At 48.2% G+C, this 21,407-nt stretch overlaps 1 protein-coding gene across 2 annotated transcripts; it reads right to left on the bottom strand.

The window, feature by feature from the left end:
- Window positions 1-528: 528 nt before the first annotated feature.
- Window positions 529-6,283, bottom strand: LOC125539008 (nuclear transport factor 2-like). Of its 2 annotated transcripts, none has more exons than XM_048702365.1 (9): window positions 6,010-6,283; window positions 5,753-5,893; window positions 4,530-4,842; window positions 3,862-4,154; window positions 3,621-3,780; window positions 2,169-2,287; window positions 2,029-2,094; window positions 1,448-1,529; window positions 529-892 (listed from the first exon to the last, which is right to left on the bottom strand). In XM_048702365.1, the coding sequence occupies exons 1-9, from the start codon at window positions 6,064-6,066 to the stop codon at window positions 777-779; spliced, it is 1,347 nt and encodes a 448-aa protein (XP_048558322.1). In that variant the 5' UTR covers window positions 6,067-6,283; the 3' UTR covers window positions 529-776. The 2 variants fall into 2 exon arrangements, with proteins under 2 accessions (XP_048558322.1, XP_048558321.1); XM_048702364.1 differs by having other exon boundaries at window positions 2,169-2,290; window positions 6,010-6,282.
- Between the last annotated feature and the right edge of the window lie 15,124 nt (window positions 6,284-21,407).

Genomic DNA, 21,407 nt, shown 5'->3' with positions numbered 1-21,407 from the left:
TGACTGTCGCCGAGCAGACACTAAAACGCAACTTTCTGCATAAACGCGCTAAGCACCCAGCTGTTAACCAAAGCTGGCACTAAAAGACTAGCAAACTCTACCTCAAGTGAAGGCGCCCGCACGCATCCATCTGAGCCGTGTGTATGTCTACCACCCGTCGCAACCCAGCGCCAGAGCTCAACAGCAACGCACAATGCGGTACAAAGCCATGATGACCTGTGTGAACCAGCCTTCACCTACAGCATCGTGCTTCACAGAAACTACAGGTTTTTGTAAGCTACAGCAATATCCACAAATTAAAAGTTCTGAAGTCTGGCGTGCTAATGGTAGACCAGGAACAGCAACACCAGCCACCAGCCACAGCTTTTGCCGGATGATGCAGCTGAGCTAAAGCAATCCAAGTAACCCTGCATGGTTCGGTCCCATCCCAGATATATGTTAGGCGCCACTGCTGACTCATGGCAACACGCTGGGAAATTATTAAACCTGATGACTGACAATCGGAATACTCTTGACAGTGTTCTCAAATGGCCAAGGATCAACTAACACTGATCCATTTTTCCCCATGTTTTAGTTCATACCAGATAGGCGACACGATCATGTAGCAAAAACACTAAAAGAGTCCCATCTAGAAACGAGTCATGCTCGTTAGCAGCTACACAAAACGCAAGTTCTCCAGGTAATCGCGCTTTGTTGTGACAAAAATATGGCCAGGCCGCACCAGATCGAGAGCACCAAATGGGATGCGACCATTCGCCAGCAGATCAAATGTGAGATTAGTCGTAGCCGTCGTATTGGTGCCCGCCCCTCCTTTGGTAACCATTTCCCTTTGACCGTGCAGCGTAATCCCCGTCGTAGCGCCCACCATATTGACCCCTTCCCCGCCCTCGCCCTGCAAAGTGAGCAAGTTACAAAAATAAACAAGGCTTGTTTATTAAACTCGATTTTGATCAAATACTGTACAATACAGAGGTAGTTTTCGCGTTTCTTTGAAAGTACTCCCTCTGTAAACAAATGTAAGACGTTTTGGCAGTTTAAGGATTATGATGCATTTTTATCATGTAGTCATGTTCTTAGGGTACTTGACAGTGGAGAAATTAAATTGCACTGTATAACATGAAAGACCATAATACTGTCTAAAATATGTCTATATACATCCGTATGTGTAGTCCATTTGAAATCTCTAAAAAGACAAATATTTAGGAACGGAGGGAGTAGTCATGTTCTTAGGGTACTTGACAATGGAGAAATTAAATTGCACTGGATAACATCAAAGACCATAGTACTGTCCCCAAATAATGAGGTTACAGAAACCTCATTCAATGTGTCGAGCATAGGTTAGTACAGAACAAGACATGCCCTACGAACAGCAGCAGTTGGCACAAAGATCGTTGGTAAAATATATCTGCCAAACCACGGTCATGAGGAAATCAAAATTTATACTTACTTCCGCCGCCGCGAAAGACTCCACTGCCAGGCCTCCTCTCCTCAACATGTACTAGACGCCCATTCAACTCTATTGGAGATGCCTGATGTATAAAAGATCACCATAACAAGATATGTTCAGGTATAATATGACATCATATAGATGGCATTCAGCCATTCACAGACCACTCTGTTTCACACATTTTATGGACATCAAACACTGGCTCAAACTAGAATACAAATAATGAAGATTCTTGATCTAATCATGCAACTTGTCTGGTGAAGTGGAGGATAAAAGATCTTGACTATGTTGCTTTGCTTATGCAACAAATGAAGTCCATGGCTATTCTATGTAATTTTGACCTTTCAGCAAAATATATTTTTTGTTATGTTTCTTAATGTAGAATGTGAAAACATAAATGTTAGGCACTTGGGCATTTCAGCCACTAAACTCAGGACAGGTTGCAAGAAACTAATTCACAATGTAGTTGTACGAAGTGATTCAAGGCATGGTCTTTATAACCCTCCCTTTTTTTCAATCCAGGGTCATCTGCACAAGTTGTGCTATAATAATGCAGAAGCATGAGAAACTGAGAAACTCACATCCAACGCATTCTGGATGCCACTCATGTTTTCATACTCAACAAATCCAAAGAAAACTCCAGCCTCCTGCATATTAGTACACGAATTAGGAAACCCAACAGAAGGAATTAGAGGAAGAGCCTAGATAGAAGGCAAGATACCTTGCGACTACGTATAGCAACTCCATCAGGTTTAATTCTTCCAAAAGCCTGAAAGACCTTCTCAAGATCGAAGACTGAAGTAGCTGGAGAAAGATTACCGACATATACTGATAGGAACTCTTCTGATAGAAAAGAAAAACAATCATCAGTCAATACACAACCAAAAAGATTATGTCCACAGGAATTATCAGACAGACACTAATACCAGACATTGCAGATGAAAATTGGTGTTTTTCTTTTGCAAGGAATATAAAAGTTATATAACAAAACAGGTTCGAATGGCTCTGGACAAGAGACCAAAAGTATGCATAATGCCATGCAAGTTCAAAGGTATATTGCTCGGTTTCCTGCGCTTTACATACGCCCAAAAAAACTTCACTTAACTACCAGGTCAGAAAACCCACATGTGAAGAAAAAGGTCACATACAGAAATCATTAGCATATTAATGAATCTAAAAGAACATGCCAGATTTAAGTTTCCAATAAGCTCTTCCAGCAAGAAAAATACAGCATTACATGGTTTCCAATTCTTAAACATATAGTTAACCAGCAGCAGATGGACAGCTAGCATGAGTAAACAATGATTGTGGAGGGGAAAATCATCAAACGAGCAATATGATGCCGCTACCGTTAACCCCCATAATTCATGATTATACAGCCACTCTCAAATATCAATAACAAATAAGTTACTGCTATACAAAACACACACACAAAACAAAATGTGACACGAATTGAAAAACAAACAGAAGACAAAGCATGTAAACATATTCAAACAAGAGCTTCCCCACTTAGGATTTCACCTAACTGCTCGATAAAAAATGGGCATTAAGGGCCTGCTTTGGCAATGTTCCAGAATTTTCATGCAATATGTATATGGTTGGGCTTATTCTTGGCTTTTGCACCTAGGCTTAAAAGCCAAAAAGGCAACTGTTTATGGGCTTTTCGTTTCGGCTTTTGGCTTATGACTCAATATTGTTACATGATGGAATAAGACAAAAGCCAAAGCAAAAGGCCCATAAATATTTGTTTTTTAGGCTTTTAAGCAAGAGTGCAAAAGCTAAGAATAAGCCCAGCCAAACAGCCTAGGCAGGAACTTAAGTGCGCCTAGGCTCTAGGCGATAGCAAAATGCCTAGCGCATAAATGTGCGCTTTGGTCAGAAAAGCGCAAAGCGGTGCCAAAACGCACAATTAACGCCTAGCACTTTTTTAACTATGCTTCAAACTACCTAACAAAGAAGTTGTGTTTAAATCCAAGACAGGAAAGTTTGAATAACAAACAAGTTGAAACCCATTCCCAGTGGTAAAGGGCAGAGGGTATCAACAGAGAACAGCTAATCGTTAGTGGGTAGATAAGGTTTGCCAAATGTTAGTACTTAGTAATAACAAAAAAAACATAGGGAAGGTCCCAACAAAGGAGTCATGAGAGTAAAAAAAGTTAGAGTAGAAAGAAACCTTCATCCTCAGGAACATTGACATCCCGACGAGTGCCCAAGTTCGATTTTTCTTGCACTGGCACAGGCTGAGTTTGTCCAACCAGCTGTGATTCTGCGGTCCCTGTCATAGCCCTGTTAACTGGAGTGGAGTGGATAACCTGACTAGCATTTGCTCGCAGCTGACAAATTTGCAACCGATTAGGCATCAAGTTAAAACTAAGGATTGAGAATGAATAAAGTTACAACATATGTTAGCTTACCACTGAAGCATATGTTTGCTTAGGCGGTTCTCCTACAGGCTCTTCTTCAGGTGTAGGTGGGGAAGGAGGGTGGGGAGGAGCAAGAGATGCATCCTGTTTAACGTCTGTCGAACTAGGGAGGGAGGGAGCAGGATCTTCAAAATGAGTTTCTCCGTTGACTGCAGACTCAAATTCCAAAGGATCTTGCTGCTGCATTTCATGATTCTCATATATAATACCATTAGCCCTTTCGTCGGTATCAGCAGGAGCTGCAAACCCCTTCAATTCAAGTTCTTCAGCCACATAATCAGATGCTGAGGAATCAACCAACAAAAAAATGGTTATCATTTTGACCATGGCTACAGTTGGAACAAACTTTTTCTCAATAAATAATGCAGAAGAATACATCAATGAACTGGAAATAAATGAATAAAGTAGGATTATGTAGGGAGGAGTACTGCCCATGTAAAAAGGGTTACCACCAAAATTACGACCAAAGTAATAGCACTTAAGTGAAAAGGAGGAGGTAAATGGAAAACAGACCAAAATAAACATATTTGTCAAAGAGAACCAGCACCGAAAGAACTTTAGATAGAGAGAGAAGAACCGAAATGAAGTTGATTTACTGACAATATATCATAGAACAGTTATCATGTAACTCAAATTATAGAGGTGTCAGGAGGCAATACCTGTTTCGGTCATGGTATTATGAGCAACCATCTGGGGAAATTGGTTAGCATAACCATAATCAGCAACTTGGTAATGATCATCATACTCATCACAGATGAGCTGAAAGATGTCGCTGTCTACAAAAAATCCATCTGGTTTGACCTGAGGAGCAAGAATGATACTCTGGGAGAATCTCTTGCGTAAAGGGTAGCCTTTCAATTGCACTAGGCCAGTAACCAACAGAGTGATGGCTCCAGCCCATGATTCCAAGAAATTAGCCGTTTTAATCTCGACCTTTTGAACATTCATGGACATCAATATGTCATTGATTTCCTGCATATTTTCGAAAGAACAAAAGGTGAGAGAAATCAGAAACCTTCAGTTTGCAAGCTGAAACCATTGACACAAGACGATATATAAAATATAAATTATAGATCCCATTACTTCAATGCCCAATTTTCAGGAAACTGAATTATGAAACATCCGAAAGCACAACAAGACCAAAGAATTATAATCCTCAGGGAATCAACATTAACCAGAGACCTTATGAACTGTGGTTACTAAAACATAACTATAAAATACAAAGATAACCAGTAATCCAAAGAAACCTTATAAACTGTGATTGCTAATTCATCATAAAACGTGACTAATAAAATACAAAGATCGCCTGGTAAAAAAATGAGGTTATAAAATGATGTTTCTGCATTTAAATTGCACAAAATGAGAAAGAAACTTAACATACAAGATCAAACCAAAATCCACATATTTTGCTCTGTATACCCTCGAACACTAATATGTTTACTTCTAGGAATTGCATAACAAAACTGGGAAATGCATTAAAACCAAATAGACAACACAAGAGGTTCTACGTTAACTGATACAAATACCAACACCATTAGGAACCAATTGGAGCACCAGATCCTGAATCATAAAAACTTCTCAATTTGGTATCAGCATTTCTCCTAATAGATCGTCTTACGGAACTTTGCAACTGCTGCCTACGCGTTCCAAAAGGTCCAGCAGAAGATGTCAACATAAACCAAGGCGTCCAAAAGTACTAAGACATAAGGCATATTCAGTCGGATGCATATAATCACCAAAATTCCACCAAACAGGCCTGGCATCAACATGCATTACACACGACCCACTTGTACTTGACACAACACAGCATGGCGACGAGCATCGGCGACAAAGGGAGTAAATACAGCAGAATTGCAGAAACATGACCAGATTGGGTTCATACCTCGGCCGTCTCCCCGAACTGGGACTCCATGGTCTGGCAGTCGACCCTCACCACGGTGCTGCCGTTGGTGTAGAACTGCCGCGCCAGCTCCGGGGTGCTGGCCAGGACGCTGTAGTAGCCGGCGAGGAAGTAGGACCCCACCTGCGGGCAACCAACCACAACCAAAAAACCCTACGCGTCAGGCAAAAACCCCAGGCTCCTCCTCCCCCAACCAAAACACCGCGCGCGGTCTCCACTCGGCGTGTTTCGGCGCTCACCTCGAAGGCGTAGGGGTGGCCGGCGATGCGGTGCTGCTCCCGCCGCAGTTCGTCCATGGCCGGCGAAAACCCTAGCGGGGGCGGGCCTCGGCTAGGGGACGGCGCGCCCTCTCGCGAGGCGCGCGCGGCGAGGGGACGGGCGGGGCGCGGCGACGGCTAGGGTTTGCGGGGGTCCGGGGCTCGTCGCGTCGCGTCGGCTTGTGGGTGCGGGGAACGGAGGCGAATGGGGGGTCGGAGACGGGGGATCGAAACGGGGAGGGAGGGGAAGGGAAGGGAAGGTTTTAAAATGGGCTCACTGGTCGCCGCCTGGCTGCCTCGCTGGCCTGTTTACTGCCTTCCTCCTTTCGCTATCCCGTTTCCTTTCCGGGAGCCGTCCCGGTCGTCTCTGATTCCGTTGGTCAAGTCGCGCGAGACGCCGGTGGTTGCGGTCCGGTCTCCAGGGTCCGGCGGTGCCCATTGCGGGTGGGTCCCGGGAAAAGTGGCTCGGCAGGCGGGGCTGAGCCTGTGGGGACCCCACCGTGCTATAGCACACGAACATTGTTTTTTTTTTGGGAAAACAAATAATTGGGTTCACTCACAAAAATTTGGGTGTGATATTGGACGCGGGTTTGTGGAACATAGTTCCACGAGAACCCCTTGGAATGGAATAGTAAATTTGGAAAGAAACAATATTAAGGAAAATACAAAAAAAATGTTTTTTTAATTGTACACATGATCGACCGGTATACTCACGCATGGAGTTTCATGAAGAAATGACGTTCATGGTATTCGGGGCAAAAATGAAAAAAAAAGTTATATTCAAAAACATTGTTCGAAGGAATAGTAAGAATGAACTGTATTTTCTTCTACGAAATACCCCGAGTGTCATTCCTTCACGGAACTTCATACATGAGTATAATGGCCGAGCAAGGTTGATGCCCTGAAATTTCATATATTTCTGGTTTCTTATGTATAGTATTTTTTTCTTGGATTTACTATTAACATGTTTATTTTCGGTGTGATGTTACGCTTAAAGGAATAGCAAATAAACATCAAATTCAAATTGGATAGAAAAAAATATGTTTTCCGTTCACAAATGTAAGATATTCTGGGTACTTATTATGAACTACATACTTTGGGGGGGGGGGGGGAATGTGACGCCCTCGATTTAATTGTACACTAATTATACATGCAACTGTATACGATCAAGATCAAGGACTCACGTGAAGATATCACAACACAACTCTAGACACAAATTAAAATAATACAGGCTTTATATTACAAGTCAGGGGCCTCGAAGGCTCGAATACATAAGCTCGAATACACAAGAGTCAGCGGAAGCGACAATATCTGAGTACAGACATGAGTTAGACAAGTTTGCCTTAAGAAGGTTAGCACAAAAGCATCAACGATCAAAAAGGCAAGGCCTCCTGCCTGGGAGCCTCCTAACTACTCCTAGTCGTCTGCAATCTTCACGTAGTAGTAGGCATCCTCCGGGTAGTAGTACTCATCAGTGGCGTTGTCTGACTCCTGGGATCCGTCATCTGGTCGCAACAATCGGGTATGGGGAAAAAGAAGTAGCAAAGCAACCGTGAGTACTCATCCAAAGTACTCGCAAGACTTACATCAGATCTAAACTAAGTATGCATCTGTATCAAAGGAATGGGTTGTATCTGTGGACTAAACTGCAGAATGCCAGAAGGGAAGGGGAAAGCCTAGCCTATCGAAGACTAGCATCTTCTGGAAACCACCATCTTGCAGCAACATGAGGGAGTAGAGTAGCAAAAAGTAAAGTAGTAGTAAAGTTATCAAGCTCGGCCAGAGATCCTTTCTCGACTCCCTGCGAGAAAGTAATCCCAGAGCCATACTATCCAGTTATCATCACAATCCAATTCTCATCACCATGTCTCATCTCAAGTATCCAGTTCTAGTTGTATCGATCGAGATACAACTCCAAGTGTCCGTTACCGTAGGACAGGCTATCGATAGATGTTTTCTTCCCTGCAGGGGTGCACCAACTTACCCACCACGCTCGATTAACTCCGGCCGGACACACTTTCCTGGGTCATGCCCGGCCTCAGCCAAACAATACGCCGCAACCCTACCTAGGCTTAATAGAGAGGCCAGCACGCCGGTCTAAACCTATGCCCCTAGGGGTCATGGGCCATCTCCCCGGGAACTCCTGCACGTTGCGTACGCGGCCGGTGAGCAGACCTAGCTACCTCCTTCAACAAGGTAGGTGCTTTCCAGTCCAACCCGGCGCGCGCCGCTTAGTCGCTGACGTCTATTAAGCTTCGGCTGATGTATACGACGCAGAACGCCCATACTATGCCCACGTCATGGTTAGTGCTATCAGGCCAGAGGGCCCTCGGATCAAATATCCAAATCGTAGTGGATTAGGAACGCGCGGTAACGAGCAGAGACTCACGATCGATGTGACCCCGTCGCCCCGTCTCGAGTACTTGCGGCATGGGATAAGAATGCCCGGCCATGCCTCGTAAGTATCTCGCGGGCACCTTCCAGGTCAACCCGACTCCACATCACTCGCTAATTAAGCTCGCGCGGGTACCCCTCAGGGTCGACCCGTCTTTAGTAACATGGCTCAGTGTGAAGTCATAGTAACCATAGTAACTGTGTGTCTAACACCAAGGGGAAAACCCGAGGAATCACCCCCGGTGAATCCCACTCGATGTTATCATCAAGGTGAACGTAAGAGGATCCACCCTCGAGGTTCACACTTAAGGAGGAAATCACCCTCGATGACCTCGATCGTATAGCTACACTACGGATATCTCATCGGGAGTGATGTAAGAGGTTCCACCCTCGGCACTCGATGTTAACTCTGTAGAGTCGTACAACTAGGGGGGTGATGTGCGGTGTCGGGGCCTGGACGTTGATCACGTTGATCGAGTCATCAGATATAAAGCGGTGCAACTGGGACAAGGTGGGGTCACTGATGGATCACTAACCATCCTATACTAAGCAGTTTAGGATAAGCAGGTAAGGTATGAAAGCAAGTAACAACAACAGGCTATGCATCAGAGTAGGATCATACAGAAAGCAGTAGCAGTTCTAATGCAAGCATGAGAGGCAAAGAAATGGGCGATATCAGAATGCTCAAAGAGGGATGGAGAATGTGATGCCCTCGATTCAATTGTACACTAATCATACACGCAACTGTGTACGATCCAGATCAAGGACTCATGGGAAGATATCACAACACAACTCTAGACACAAATTAAAATAATACAAGCTTTATATTACAAGTCAGGGGCCTCGAGGGCTCGAATACATAAGCTCGAATACACAAGAGTCAGCGGAAGCGACAATATCTGAGTACAGACATGAGTTAGACAAGTTTTCCTTAAGAAGGCTAGCACAAAAGCATCAACGATCAAAAAGGCAAGGCCTCCTGCCTGGGAGCCTCCTAACTACTCCTAGTCGTCTGCAATCTTCACGTAGTAGTAGGCATCCTCCGGGTAGTAGTACTCATCAGTGGCGTCGTCTGACTCCTGTGATCCGTCATCTGGTCACAACAATCGGGTATGGGGAAAAAGAAGTAGCAAAGCAACCGTGAGTACTCATCCAAAGTACTCGCAAGACTTACATCAGATCTAAACTAAGTATGCATCTGTATCAAAGGAATGGGTTGTATCTGTGGACTAAACTGCAGAATGCCAGAAGGGAAGGGGAAAGCCTAGCCTATCGAAGACTAGCATCTTCTGGAAACCACCATCTTGCAGCAACACGAGGGAGTAGAGTAGCAAAAAGTAAAGTAGTAGTAAAGTTATCAAGCTCGGCCAGAGATCCTTTCTCGACTCCCTGCGAGAAAGTAATCCCAGAGCCATACTATCCAGTTATCATCACAATCCAATTCTCATCACCATGTCTCATCTCAAGTATCCAGTTCTAGTTGTATCGATCGAGATACAACTCCAAGTGTCCGTTACCGTAGGACAGGCTATCGATAGATGTTTTCTTCCCTGCAGGGGTGCACCAACTTACCCACCACGCTCGATTAACTCCGGCCGGACACACTTTCCTGGGTCATGCCCGGCCTCAGCCAAACAATACGCCGCAACCCTACCTAGGCTTAATAGAGAGGCCAGCACGCCGGTCTAAACCTATGCCCCCAGGGGTCATGGGCCATCTCCCCGGGAACTCCTGCACGTTGCGTACGCGGCCGGTGAGCAGACCTAGCTACCTCCTTCAACAAGGTAGGTGCTTTCCAGTCCAACCCGGCGCGCGCCGCTCAGTCGCTGACGTCTATTAAGCTTCGGCTGATGTATACGACGCAGAACGCCCATACTATGCCCACGTCATGGTTAGTGCTATCAGGCCAGAGGCCCCTCGGATCAAATATCCAAATCGTAGTGGATTAGGAACGCGCGGTAACGAGCAGAGACTCACGATCGATGTGACCCCGTCGCCCCGTCTCGAGTACTTGCGGCATGGGATAAGAATGCCCGGCCACGCCTCGTAAGTATCTCGCGGGCACCTTCCAGGTCAACCCGACTCCACATCACTCGCTAATTAAGCTCGCGCGGGTACCCCTCAGGGTCGACCCGTCTTTAGTAACATGGCTCAGTGTGAAGTCATAGTAACCATAGTAACTGTGTGTCTAACACCAAGGGGAAAACCCGAGGAATCACCCCCGGTGAATCCCACTCGATGTTATCATCAAGGTGAACGTAAGAGGATCCACCTTTGAGGTTCACACTTGAGGGGTTGCACGACACAGTGGTAACGGAAGTGGTTAAGGAGGAAATCACCCTCGATGACCTCGACCGTATAGCTACACTACGGATATCTCATCGGGAGTGATGTAAGAGGTTCCACCCTCGGCACTCGATGTTAACTCTGCAGAGTCGTACAACTAGGGGGGTGATGTGCGGTGTCGGGGCCTGGACGTCGATCACGTTGACCGAGTCATCGAATATAAAGCGGTGCAACTGGGACAAGGTGGGGTCACTGATGGATCACTAACCATCCTATACTAAGTAGTTTAGGATAAGCAGGTAAGGTATGAAAGCAAGTAACAACAACAGGCTATGCATCAGAGTAGGATCATACAGAAAGCAGTAGCAGTTCTAATGCAAGCATGAGAGGCAAAGAAATGGGCAATATCGGAATGCTCAAGGGGGGGTTTGCTTGCCTGGTTGCTCTGGCAAGGAGGGGTCGTCGGTGACGTAGTCGATCACAGGGGCGGCATTGGTCTCGGGGTCTACCGGAGAGAAGAGGGGGAAGAAACAATAAATATAACGCAAGCATAGCATTACAAAGCATAACATGGCAATATGCTGCGCCGGGTGTGACCTAACGTAAGGCTACACGATATAGGTGAAGGGGGGAAATCAATCGGGAATGTATTCCCGGTTCCGGACCTGTGTTAGACAGATGACCGGAGGGGGAATGTTTCATGTTCAGCATGCTAGGGGCATGTGACAGATGAATGGACCGCGTATTCGGGTTCGTTGGATTTTTCTGAGCAACTTTCATATAGAAAACATTTTCATCCGAGTTACGGTTTATTTTCTATGAATTTTCAAAGATTAAACCATTTTCTGGATTTATTTAAATTAACAGAAATGGAAAATGACGTCAGCATGACGTACGTGTGACAGCCTTATCCGCATCCTGCAGTTGCAAGTTTGTAAGCTCCTGACGTAACTTTTCCACTTCAGAGGTGACATGCCCAAAGTTTTTCCTTACTCCACGCCCGCAGCCTGTTCATCATTTCCTTTAATGCATCGTGGACTGCCCCCAGGTTGCCCGCCGGCTTGCTTTTCCCCCAACTCTCAGCCACCACGGCACCCAAAGCGGGGTGTCGTTCCCACATTATTTCATACTTCGGCGAAGCTCTAGTCCGCACCGGCTCACTGAGTCCAAACTGAACCACAATCGGGACATGATCCGAGCATGACGATGCGAGGTGCCTCACTTGCGTGAAAGGGAACAGATCCCTCCAAGCCTCATTGGCACATGCTCTATCCAGCCTGACCTTGACATTACCATCCCCATGTTGACCATTGTCGTAGGTGAATGGAATTCCAGAGAACCCCAGATCCATAAGTTCGCAGGCCATCAGGCAGTCCCTAAACAAGATCATCTGACTTTCCGATCGTTGAGCACGCGAGAAGTGTTCATGCTGCCACAATGCTTCATTAAAGTCCCCGCACACTAGCCACGGTTCAGCCGAAACCGCCCGGAGTGTAGTCAAAGACGTCCACATACGATGACGGTTCTCCACCCGTGGCTCTCCATATACAAAGGTGGTCCTCCAAGATTTGTCATTAGCAGTATCTACGATTTGCACATCAATATACCGTGTACACGCTTCCAAAACTGTCACCTGAAGCTTCTCATCCCAGTAGAGAGCAAGCCCCCCACTGCGGCCATCACTAGATACACCCACAAAACCCTTCATTTGCAATCTCCACTTTAATCTCTCCATCTTACTTGAGGCTTGGCATGTTTCCGACAGAAAAATCAGCCCCGGGGAATTGGCTTTTTAGAGGGCCAAAACCTCATGAACTGTCCGGCGGTCCCCCCCCGGCAGTTCTAGATTAACAGACTCATTGTGTCCGGTGGTCCTCCTCGAGGGAGGCCGCCGATCTATCACCAGAAACACCTTCAGAATCCACACGAGCCCTTTTACTATTTGAGCTGCTTGTAGGAGACTTATCCTCGTCTCCCTCCTTGCCCAAACCTTGGGTTAGAGCTAACACTCCCACAGAGTTTGGGTTGTTCTTATTGCCTTTCTCTGAAATTTCCAGCTCCAAAGCCAGCCTTTTGGATCCACCTGCATATTCCCATGGCCTTTCTTCAATGGGCCGGATGCCGTATCCTGTACTTCTGGATCCACACTTGCTTTCCCGGTCCTTTGTTTCTGCTGGGAAAACTCATTAGACTTAGGATCACCACCTCGACCAAACACATCCTCCGACCGTGATTTGTTTATACCATCTGCATAGAGCCAAGCTCCAAATTTCTTTTCTTTCTCCTCATGCACACCAGTGCCGCATTCCTTGAAGTCATGTCCAACTATTCCACACACGCTACAGAATCGAGCCAGCTTCTCATAGCGCACCAAAAACACCTGTCGCTTTTGACCTCTAACAATACTGACGTATTTTGTGAGGGGCTCGCGGATATCATGACGAACCCTAATTCTGACATAATCGCCACGGGTATTTCCGTTCAATCTCATCTCCATGATCTCCCCAGAATTCTTGAGTAACGATTCTACTATACCTCTCTTGCAGAATCCATCTGGGAGTTTATGGATCTGCAGCCAAATTGGCATATACACCATCGACACCTCCTCTGCCTTTGTAAACCCATCGTATTGGCACATCAAGACAATCCAGTTCCTGAAAAGCCATGGGCCTTGCTCGATTATGCGCTCCCAATCGCCTAGGTACGATGCTTGCACCACAAACAGATTCGGCCCGACCGGCCGAAACCTGACCTGCTGCGCCGTATTCCACGCCGCCCGCATGTCCTTGTAGAAGGATGCCTGGCTGAAGCTTTTCTTCGTATGAACCCTAATGAGGGCCAACCATCTCACGCTCTCGTTGATCACAGGATCGTCCTCCTCAATTACCAGATCATCAAAGTCCGCGTCGTCCAGATTGAGTTGCTCTAGGAAATCTCCGAGATCCGGCCTACCGGCGGCGCCGCCACCACCGCTGGTCCCTGACTGGGCGTCCGATGCAGCTTCCATCGCTCCCCGGGGTTAGGGCACGGGTAGCGAACTAGGGAACCCCACGCGAGGGGAGAGGCTCTTGAATCGAAGCGGAGGACTCGCTGGCGATGCGATCACCGAAGAGGAAAAAAAACCCTAGCCGCGGCGTAGGGGGAAAAAGACATCTACGTGGTTAATGCTGCCCCATCGTCTTCGAGATAGATTACTTTCAGATTCATTATTATGAACTACATACAGACTGGAATGAATGAACAAACACACTAAAACATGTCTATATACACCTTATTCAAAAGAAAATTGGAACATTTTATCTACAATACCTAAATAGTTCATCTCCACAATATTATTTATTTTAACATGCGGCCTATCCACATCAGCAATCCCACCACATCAGCTTTTTTTAGCGGCTTACATGAAGGACCCATCGCACAAGTTGGCCAGCGTACACACATAGCACGTCAGCAACTACCCTGAAACGCATAAGCAAGTCGGTTCAGAGAAACGAACGGGTTCCCACTATCATTCCCCGCTAGCGGTTCCGTTCCCAGCATTGATAGTTGAACAATCTCTCTCTATCTCCCACATAAAAAAGTTAGTTTTCCCCTACCTACAAAGACATCCGTGAATGGCCAGCCTGTCTCTCTCTCAAAAAAAATCAACCTTTCATAGAGTCCGGCGACCGTCCCCTCCGACTCCTCTCTACGCGGCCTGACCGCAGGCTGCAGTTCTATTACCGACTATCCAGGATTCCAGATCATCGAGGACGGCACCGCCGAATCGGCTGCGCATCATTGCTCTGCCCCACTGCCGTCGTTGGTTGTGAGGAGCGTTGAGGAGTCCGCCTTGGCTAGCAAAGACGACTTCCCAAGGTGCTCCACTTCGGGCGGGCACGTCAGCTTATCGGTGAGCACACAGTTGCAGTTACTTTCACCAGCGAGACACCGAATACCATTGTTAGACATGCCTTTCTGTTGTCCGGTCATTTGGATTAGGAAAACGATTAAAAACATCCGGCTGATTTTTCACTCGCGTAAACCTCGTCGCTCGCCAACCACGTGTCCCTGTGTGGACCGACATATCGTCTCTCTCGTCCCACCTTAGGGCATGTACAATGGTTGATAGGACAGTCTTATCTTAAGTCTTGCATGTAATTTAAAGATAACAAAAAATATGTCTACAATGGGTTATATCTTAGCCTTATCTTCAATAACTAGTTATTCCTTAAAATATGGTGAGACAAATTGTGCTAAGAGATCATCTTTTGTCTTATCTTAAATAAGAGAAGACAAACCTTTTCTTATGAGTTCTCTCTCCTCCACCTCACCATTTATCCTACGTGGCACTCCTAAGATAGCACCATTGTACATGCCCTTATCTCTTCACAGCCGCACGACCACGGGCGCTCTCTTTCCTGTATCTCAGTCTCCTCCACCGCTAGAAGCATCCGCTAGCGCCGCCGCAATCATCCGTAGCCTACAGCTCTTGCGCAGTCATAATCCGTTGTCGCGTCGCAGCACTCCCGTAGCCGACGGCGCTGCACCGCAGTATCCCCGCTCTGCATCGTATCTTCCATCATCGGAGTCGCAACTTTCTGCCATGGCCACTGCGCTGCGTCGCAGCACCCGTCGCCGGCAACGCAGCATCCGCCATGGCCGCCGGCGCTGCATCGCAGCTTTCGCCGTTGTCGCCTCGCGCTGCGTCGCAAACTTCCACCATGGCCGCCCTGATACGTCGCCGAGCAACGCTGCATCGCAGCATCCACCATGGCCGCCAACGCTGCATCTCAATTTCCGCCATCGTCGCTGCCTGCTCCGTTGCAGCTTCTGCCATTGGCGCCAGCGCTGCATCTCAGTTTCCGCCGTCGTCGCTGCCTGCTGCGCTGCAACTTCCGCCATGGCCGCCATGCTGCATCGCAGCACTCGTCGCCGTCGATGGAGCTTCGCCGGGGGAGCCGGTGTTGCGATGAAGCTCCATCGAGGCCGTCCAGTGCTTCAATGGAGCTTCGCCGGCGGGCCAGCAGTGCTGCAATGGAGCTTCGCCTGTAGCCGTCGGGGCTGGGATGAAGCATCATCGAAGCGGCATGTGTTTCAATGGAACATCGCCGGCGGCGGCAAGTGCTGCGGTGAAGCGCCGCCTCGCCGATGTTGTCGTTGCAGTGAAGCATCGCGGCGGCTACCTGGGCTCCGATGCAGCGCTCGGCGGCGGCTGCTGGTGCTGCGAGCTCGAAGCAAGAGAGGGGCCTATTGTACGATGTGAGGAAGAGATCGTGCGTGCGTTGACCATGCAGACCAGCTGAGAGAAAGGATCCGATGGGTGTGATGGGGCTGATCGAACGGTCAGGGAGGCGGCTTAAATCTTCCTGGCATCAGCCGGTTGATTTGTAGCACTGGCCGATCTTTGGATTATGCCTTTGAGCATCCCACTTCTAGTCACGACATCGCAGTCCTGGATAGGCAACATAATTTAGGTCATGTTGCACCAGAATAATTTCTAGCACCTGGATCGAATTTCTTTTGGTGTTATGCTAAATTTGTTCCACCCCGATTAATGCTTTTTTTACTATATTTGTTGCGGGTTATGCTGTGTTATACTCAGTTACACACTCAGGTGCAGTTATTTTCCTCTGAATTTGGAACTATGATGTTTCTGACACATACTCCCTCCGTCCGGAAATACTTGTCATCAAAATGAATAAACGGGGATGTATCTAGATGTATTTTAGTTCTAGATACATCCTTTTTTGTCCATTTTGATGACAAGTATTTTCAGACGGAGAAAGTATTAGTTAAAAGATTGCAGTTGCTACATCCAGTAGGTTATTGTAAGAGTGCTCTTCTCAATACGTCATTATATACAGCTGAATATTTAATCCATCAATTGATATGTATTTGAAGAGTGATATAAATAGAAGCATTTGATATATGCGCATCTTAAATATGTTAAAAACTACTTGCTATTTTTCTTTTCGTATTTAGTGATTCATGAAATGATTTCACTAAGGTGGGCATATAAATTAATTTGGCACAATACATATATGTGATTCCTTGTTGTTTGTTATATATGGTTCAACATATTACTGGTAGCTGTACTACTGTCTTGATTTTGCAATCGCCGACACAATTTTTTCTTGGCTCATGCATCTTGCCCGTTTGGAGGTACTCTTTCTTAAACTTATTTATTCCCAGCAGAATGTGGCAACATATGTCAATAGATATGCAGTTTTGTTGCTTATCCAAGAAGAACCAACTTGACAAACTGAGGCCAGTGCTTTGTTTTTTTAAACAATCATATTGTATGGTGGTTTAATGTTCACATCTTACAATATGTTGACCCACCATTGGTTTCCAAACTACACGTAAGATTAGTTTGCAACCATGAAGAAGAGGGATATTTTGAAAGGCGCTGACTTCCAGTTCACATTATTTGATGGCCACGATTGTTAATCATACCTGATGTGGCAAAGGTGACCCATTCATTATGTCTTTGACAGACCTGATAACTGAGGTGAGAATTCTTTTCGCTAATATGTTGGAGGTGTTGTCTGCAGATTAGATGTTCAATGCAGCCGCTCGATGTTTTTGGATAAGTCGTGCACCCGTGATTCACAAATGAAACACGATTCAGTTAGTTTTGTAGATGCAAACATAAATATGATCATTCCGTCGTTAATGCAGTTCCAAACTAATCATGGTGGTTAGTTATATTGATAACAGAGAACTTACACATTGATGAGGATGATTGTTCACATGGAGTGCTAGGGACCAGTATAAGTAGTAACAATGAGGCGCATTTTGCAAGTTTTCGAACCTTTTTTTATACACATTCCCACATCAATACGCGGGGTTATTGTCGGAGTAATGGGCCACGGGTAGGCTAACCCGAGGCCCATAACCTTTCAAGATGTCGGGGCTGACTGCGCCCCTCAAGACAACAGATGGAGAGCCGACTTCAGAAGAGCGGCTGGAGGAACAGCCGGCAGCCCATATGCGTCCGAGTCCTAGAGAAGAGATCAAGACCGGCCGACTCCGACTGGCGGCTTCCAGAGAAGCCGGCCACGGGGAGTCGGCCCACGACACCAGCAAAGTCCATGCCCTCATCAAGGGGGATGGGACAGGGAGTGGCGACAGTAAAGCCCACTCCCTCCCCTTTTTCAGGAGATGGCCGGGGCACAGTGCACTGTACCAGCGGAGATTTCCGTCTGGCACTGCACTGTTGCCATGCCATCACTGACGTCAGCAACGGTGGGCGGAGTCCTGTACCCACGATGGACTGACGGTACGATCCACGGATGACAGGCCCTACCAGTCAGTGAGAGTCCGGAAGACGGCAAGGGCGCCACCAGTCAGACCCGTAGGGAGCCGGCCCGCGGAAGTCGGCCTGCCCCTCCCATAGGTCCCACGCGCCATTAACCAGACGAGACGGGGAGTGGATACAGTAATCGCCTGCCAAGCGGCAGGACTGTAGCCACGACCCCATGACCAAGCCTGCGTCATCAGAAGCACGACTACAGTAATCAGCAGCCGGCAGGACCCGCCAGCGGTGGGTGCGGCCTATTGGCCTCGTACCAGACCAGTCGGCTGGGCCCACCAGTCGGCGGGCCCCAGCAGTCGGCAGGAGGGCCCGCGGGCGAAGAGACTGACAACTGGGCCCTGCGTCCATACAATTTACCATTGTACCCCTGGGGGTAGGCTTATATAACCCCCCTAGGACACTCATGCAAAGGGTTCCGATTCATTAGAACTAGACCAGACCTTAGAGAAAGGAGAGAGCTAGCCCTGCCTTCTCCTATCCACAGATACAGCTCGAGGAGCGCCTTTGTACTCACTTTGCCTTAGTGATCATGCGGAGACCCCGCAGAGCATGACTAGGGGTGTTATCTCCTAGGAGAGCCCCAAACCTGGGTAAGGTACGCTGGCGTTCGTGTCTATGCCTCATCCCGTTTTCAGGCACCGGCGACGTTCTACTCGCCCCCACCATGATAAGCCATCCATTGGCATATGTCGCACCCAACCCCCGACATTTGGCGCCCACCGTGGGGCCTGGTGCACCGTCGTCCGGAGACCTGTTCTGGACGGGAACCCTTTTTCTCCCTGGCGAGCGCAGCCAACCCGGCACGCCAGATGGAGTCTGCGCCGACGCGCTGCATGGCGCTGAAATCGTATGCGCAGCCAGTTGCCTTGCCGATCTTGTCGGCGAGGTCCGCCTCTCCGACGAGCCTGCATCCGACGCAGGCACGGGCGGCCCCGAGAGCCTCCTTGCGGGCCTCCTCGATCAACTCCACGTCGCCAGTGAGCCAGTTGGGGACTTGGAGTCCGTAGGCTCCACCGATCCGATGCTGGTCGACTCTTACACCGTGTCGCTCGACACGTTCCCCATAAACGTGGTGGTCTACACGAACCGTTTCCTCGCGCGAAGAGCGGCGGAAGTACTGTCACGGAAGTGCTTGTCATTGATCATGACGAGCACTCTGGCCGGGGTGATTATGACCCGCTCAACGCGGCGCTACAAGACCTGGCGGCACCCATTCCCGAAGACGCCGACGCCGAGACGCTGGAGGCACACCGCCTTCAGTTAGTCGAAGGCACCAAAAAGCTGGCCAGCATGAGACGCCTGTCAGAAGCCTACCAGCGCGAGATGGACCGCGCTGTGGGTGGCTCGCCAGCTGCGGCTGGGCCCAGCCGCCTTGGCACGGTCCGGCAGTGCGACGCAGCTATCGCCGATCTGTTCGGGGCGAATCGCCCCGTCTACGCCACGCCTGTGGAGAACATTCGAGCCGCCCAGGCGGCGGCGGACGAGCTGGATAAGTTCGAGGGCAAAGAACGTCGCTTGATGACGGAGCGTGTCCAGCGACTCCTTGACGCGGCTGCTGAGCAGAACGAGGCTGGCTGCCACACTGATGCGCCGCGCCGACAGAATGACAACCTGCTTCCGTGCCAAGACCAAGGCGCGGAGTCCCGGACGCCAACTGGCGGCGTCCGCGGAAGAAAAGACAAGGAGTCGGCTGCCAGCCACAGTCGGACTCGCATCACCATAGAGCACGACCGAGATGGCCGCCCGAGAACAGTGGAACGACGGGACAACTGTCCGCCTCCTCCCCCTCGAAGGGAATGCCGAGTCTCCCCGCCGCCTGTTGATCATGTTGGGTTTCGTAGTAATTTCAAAAAAATTCCTACGCACACGCAAGATCATGTGATGCATAGCAACGAGGGGGAGAGTGTTGTCTACGTACCCAACGCAGACCGACTGCGGAAGCGATGACACGACGTAGAGGAAGTAGTCGTACGTCTTCACGATCCAACCAATCAAGCACCGAAACTACGGCACCTCCGAGTTCGAGCACACGTTCAGCTCGATGACGATCCCCGGACTCCGATCCAGCAAAGTGTCGGGGAAGAGTTCCGTCAGCACGACGGCGTGGTGACGATCTTGATGTACTACAGCAGCAGGGCTTCGCCTAAACTCCGCTACAGTATTATCGAGGTATATGGTGGCAGGGGGCACCGCACGCGGCTAAGGAATAGATCACGTGGATCAACTTGTGTGTCTAGAGGTGCCCCCTGCCTCCGTATATAAAGGAGTAGAGGGGGGAGGCTGGCCGGCCAAGGAGGGAGGCGCAGGAGGAGTCCTACTCCTTCCGGGAGTAGGACTCCCCTCCAATCCTATTCTAATTAGGATTCCCCGAGGGGGAAAGAGGGAGAAGGGTGGCCGGCCACCTCTCCTAGTCCTAATAGGACTAGGGGAGGGGGGAGGTGCGCAGCCCCCTTGGGCTGCCCCTTTCTCCTTTCCACCAAGGCCCATGAAGGCCCATATGGTTCCCGGGGGGTTCCGGTAACCTCCCGGTAACTCGGTAAAATCCCGATTTCACCCGGAACACTTCCGATGTCCAAACATAGGCTTCCAATATATCAATCTTTATGTCTCGACCATTTCGAGACTCCTCGTCATGTCCGTGATCACATCCGTGACTCCGAACAACCTTCGGTACATCAAAATGCATAAACTCATAATATAACTGTCATCGTAACCTTAAGCGTGCGGACCCTACGGGTTCGAGAACAATGTAGACATGACCGAGACACGTCTCCGGTCAATAACCAATAGCGGGACCTGGATGCCCATATTGGCTCCTACATATTCTACGAAGATCTTTATCGGTCATACCGCATAACAACATACGTTGTTCCCTTTGTCATCGGTATGTTACTTGCCCGAGATTCGATCGTCGGTATCCAATACCTAGTTCAATCTCGTTATCGGCAAGTCTCTTTACTCGTTCCGTAATACATCATCTCACAACTAACATATTAGTTGTAATGCTTGCAAGGCTTATGTGATGTACATTACCGAGAGGGCCCAGAGATACCTCTCCGACAATCGGAGTGACAAATCCTAATCTCGAAATACGCCAACCCAACATCTACCTTTGGAGACACTTGTAATGCTCCTTTATAATCACCCAGTTACGTTGTGACGTTTGGTAGCACCCAAAGTGTTCCTCCGGTAAACGGGAGTTGCATAATCTCATAGTCATAGGAACATGTATAAGTCATGAAGAAAGCAATAGCAACATACTAAACGATCGTGTGCTAAGCTAATGGAATGGGTCATGTCAATCAGATCATTCAACTAATGATGTGACCTCGTTAATCAAATAACAACACATTGTTCATGGTTAGGAAACATAACCATCTTTGATTAACGAGCTAGTCAA

This window comes from Triticum urartu, chromosome 2, assembly GCF_003073215.2.
Source record: "Triticum urartu cultivar G1812 chromosome 2, Tu2.1, whole genome shotgun sequence".
NCBI lineage: Eukaryota > Viridiplantae > Streptophyta > Magnoliopsida > Poales > Poaceae > Triticum > Triticum urartu.
The sequence above is the reverse complement of the archived record's forward strand: the minus strand, read 5'-3'. Positions and strand labels throughout refer to the sequence as shown.

Bases quoted from the DNA above. Each gene is read 5' to 3' on its own strand.
- LOC125539008 (XM_048702364.1), bottom strand. From the start codon at position 6,066: ATGGACGAACTGCGGCGGGAGCAGCACCGCATCGCCGGCCACCCCTAC. The intron at 2,291-3,620 runs GTTTCTTTCTAC...CTTTTCTATCAG, and splicing joins CAATGTTCCTGAGGATGAAG to AAGAGTTCCTATCAGTATAT. The intron at 893-1,447 runs GTAAGTATAAAT...CTCACTTTGCAG, and splicing joins AGTCTTTCGCGGCGGCGGAA to GGCGAGGGCGGGGAAGGGGT.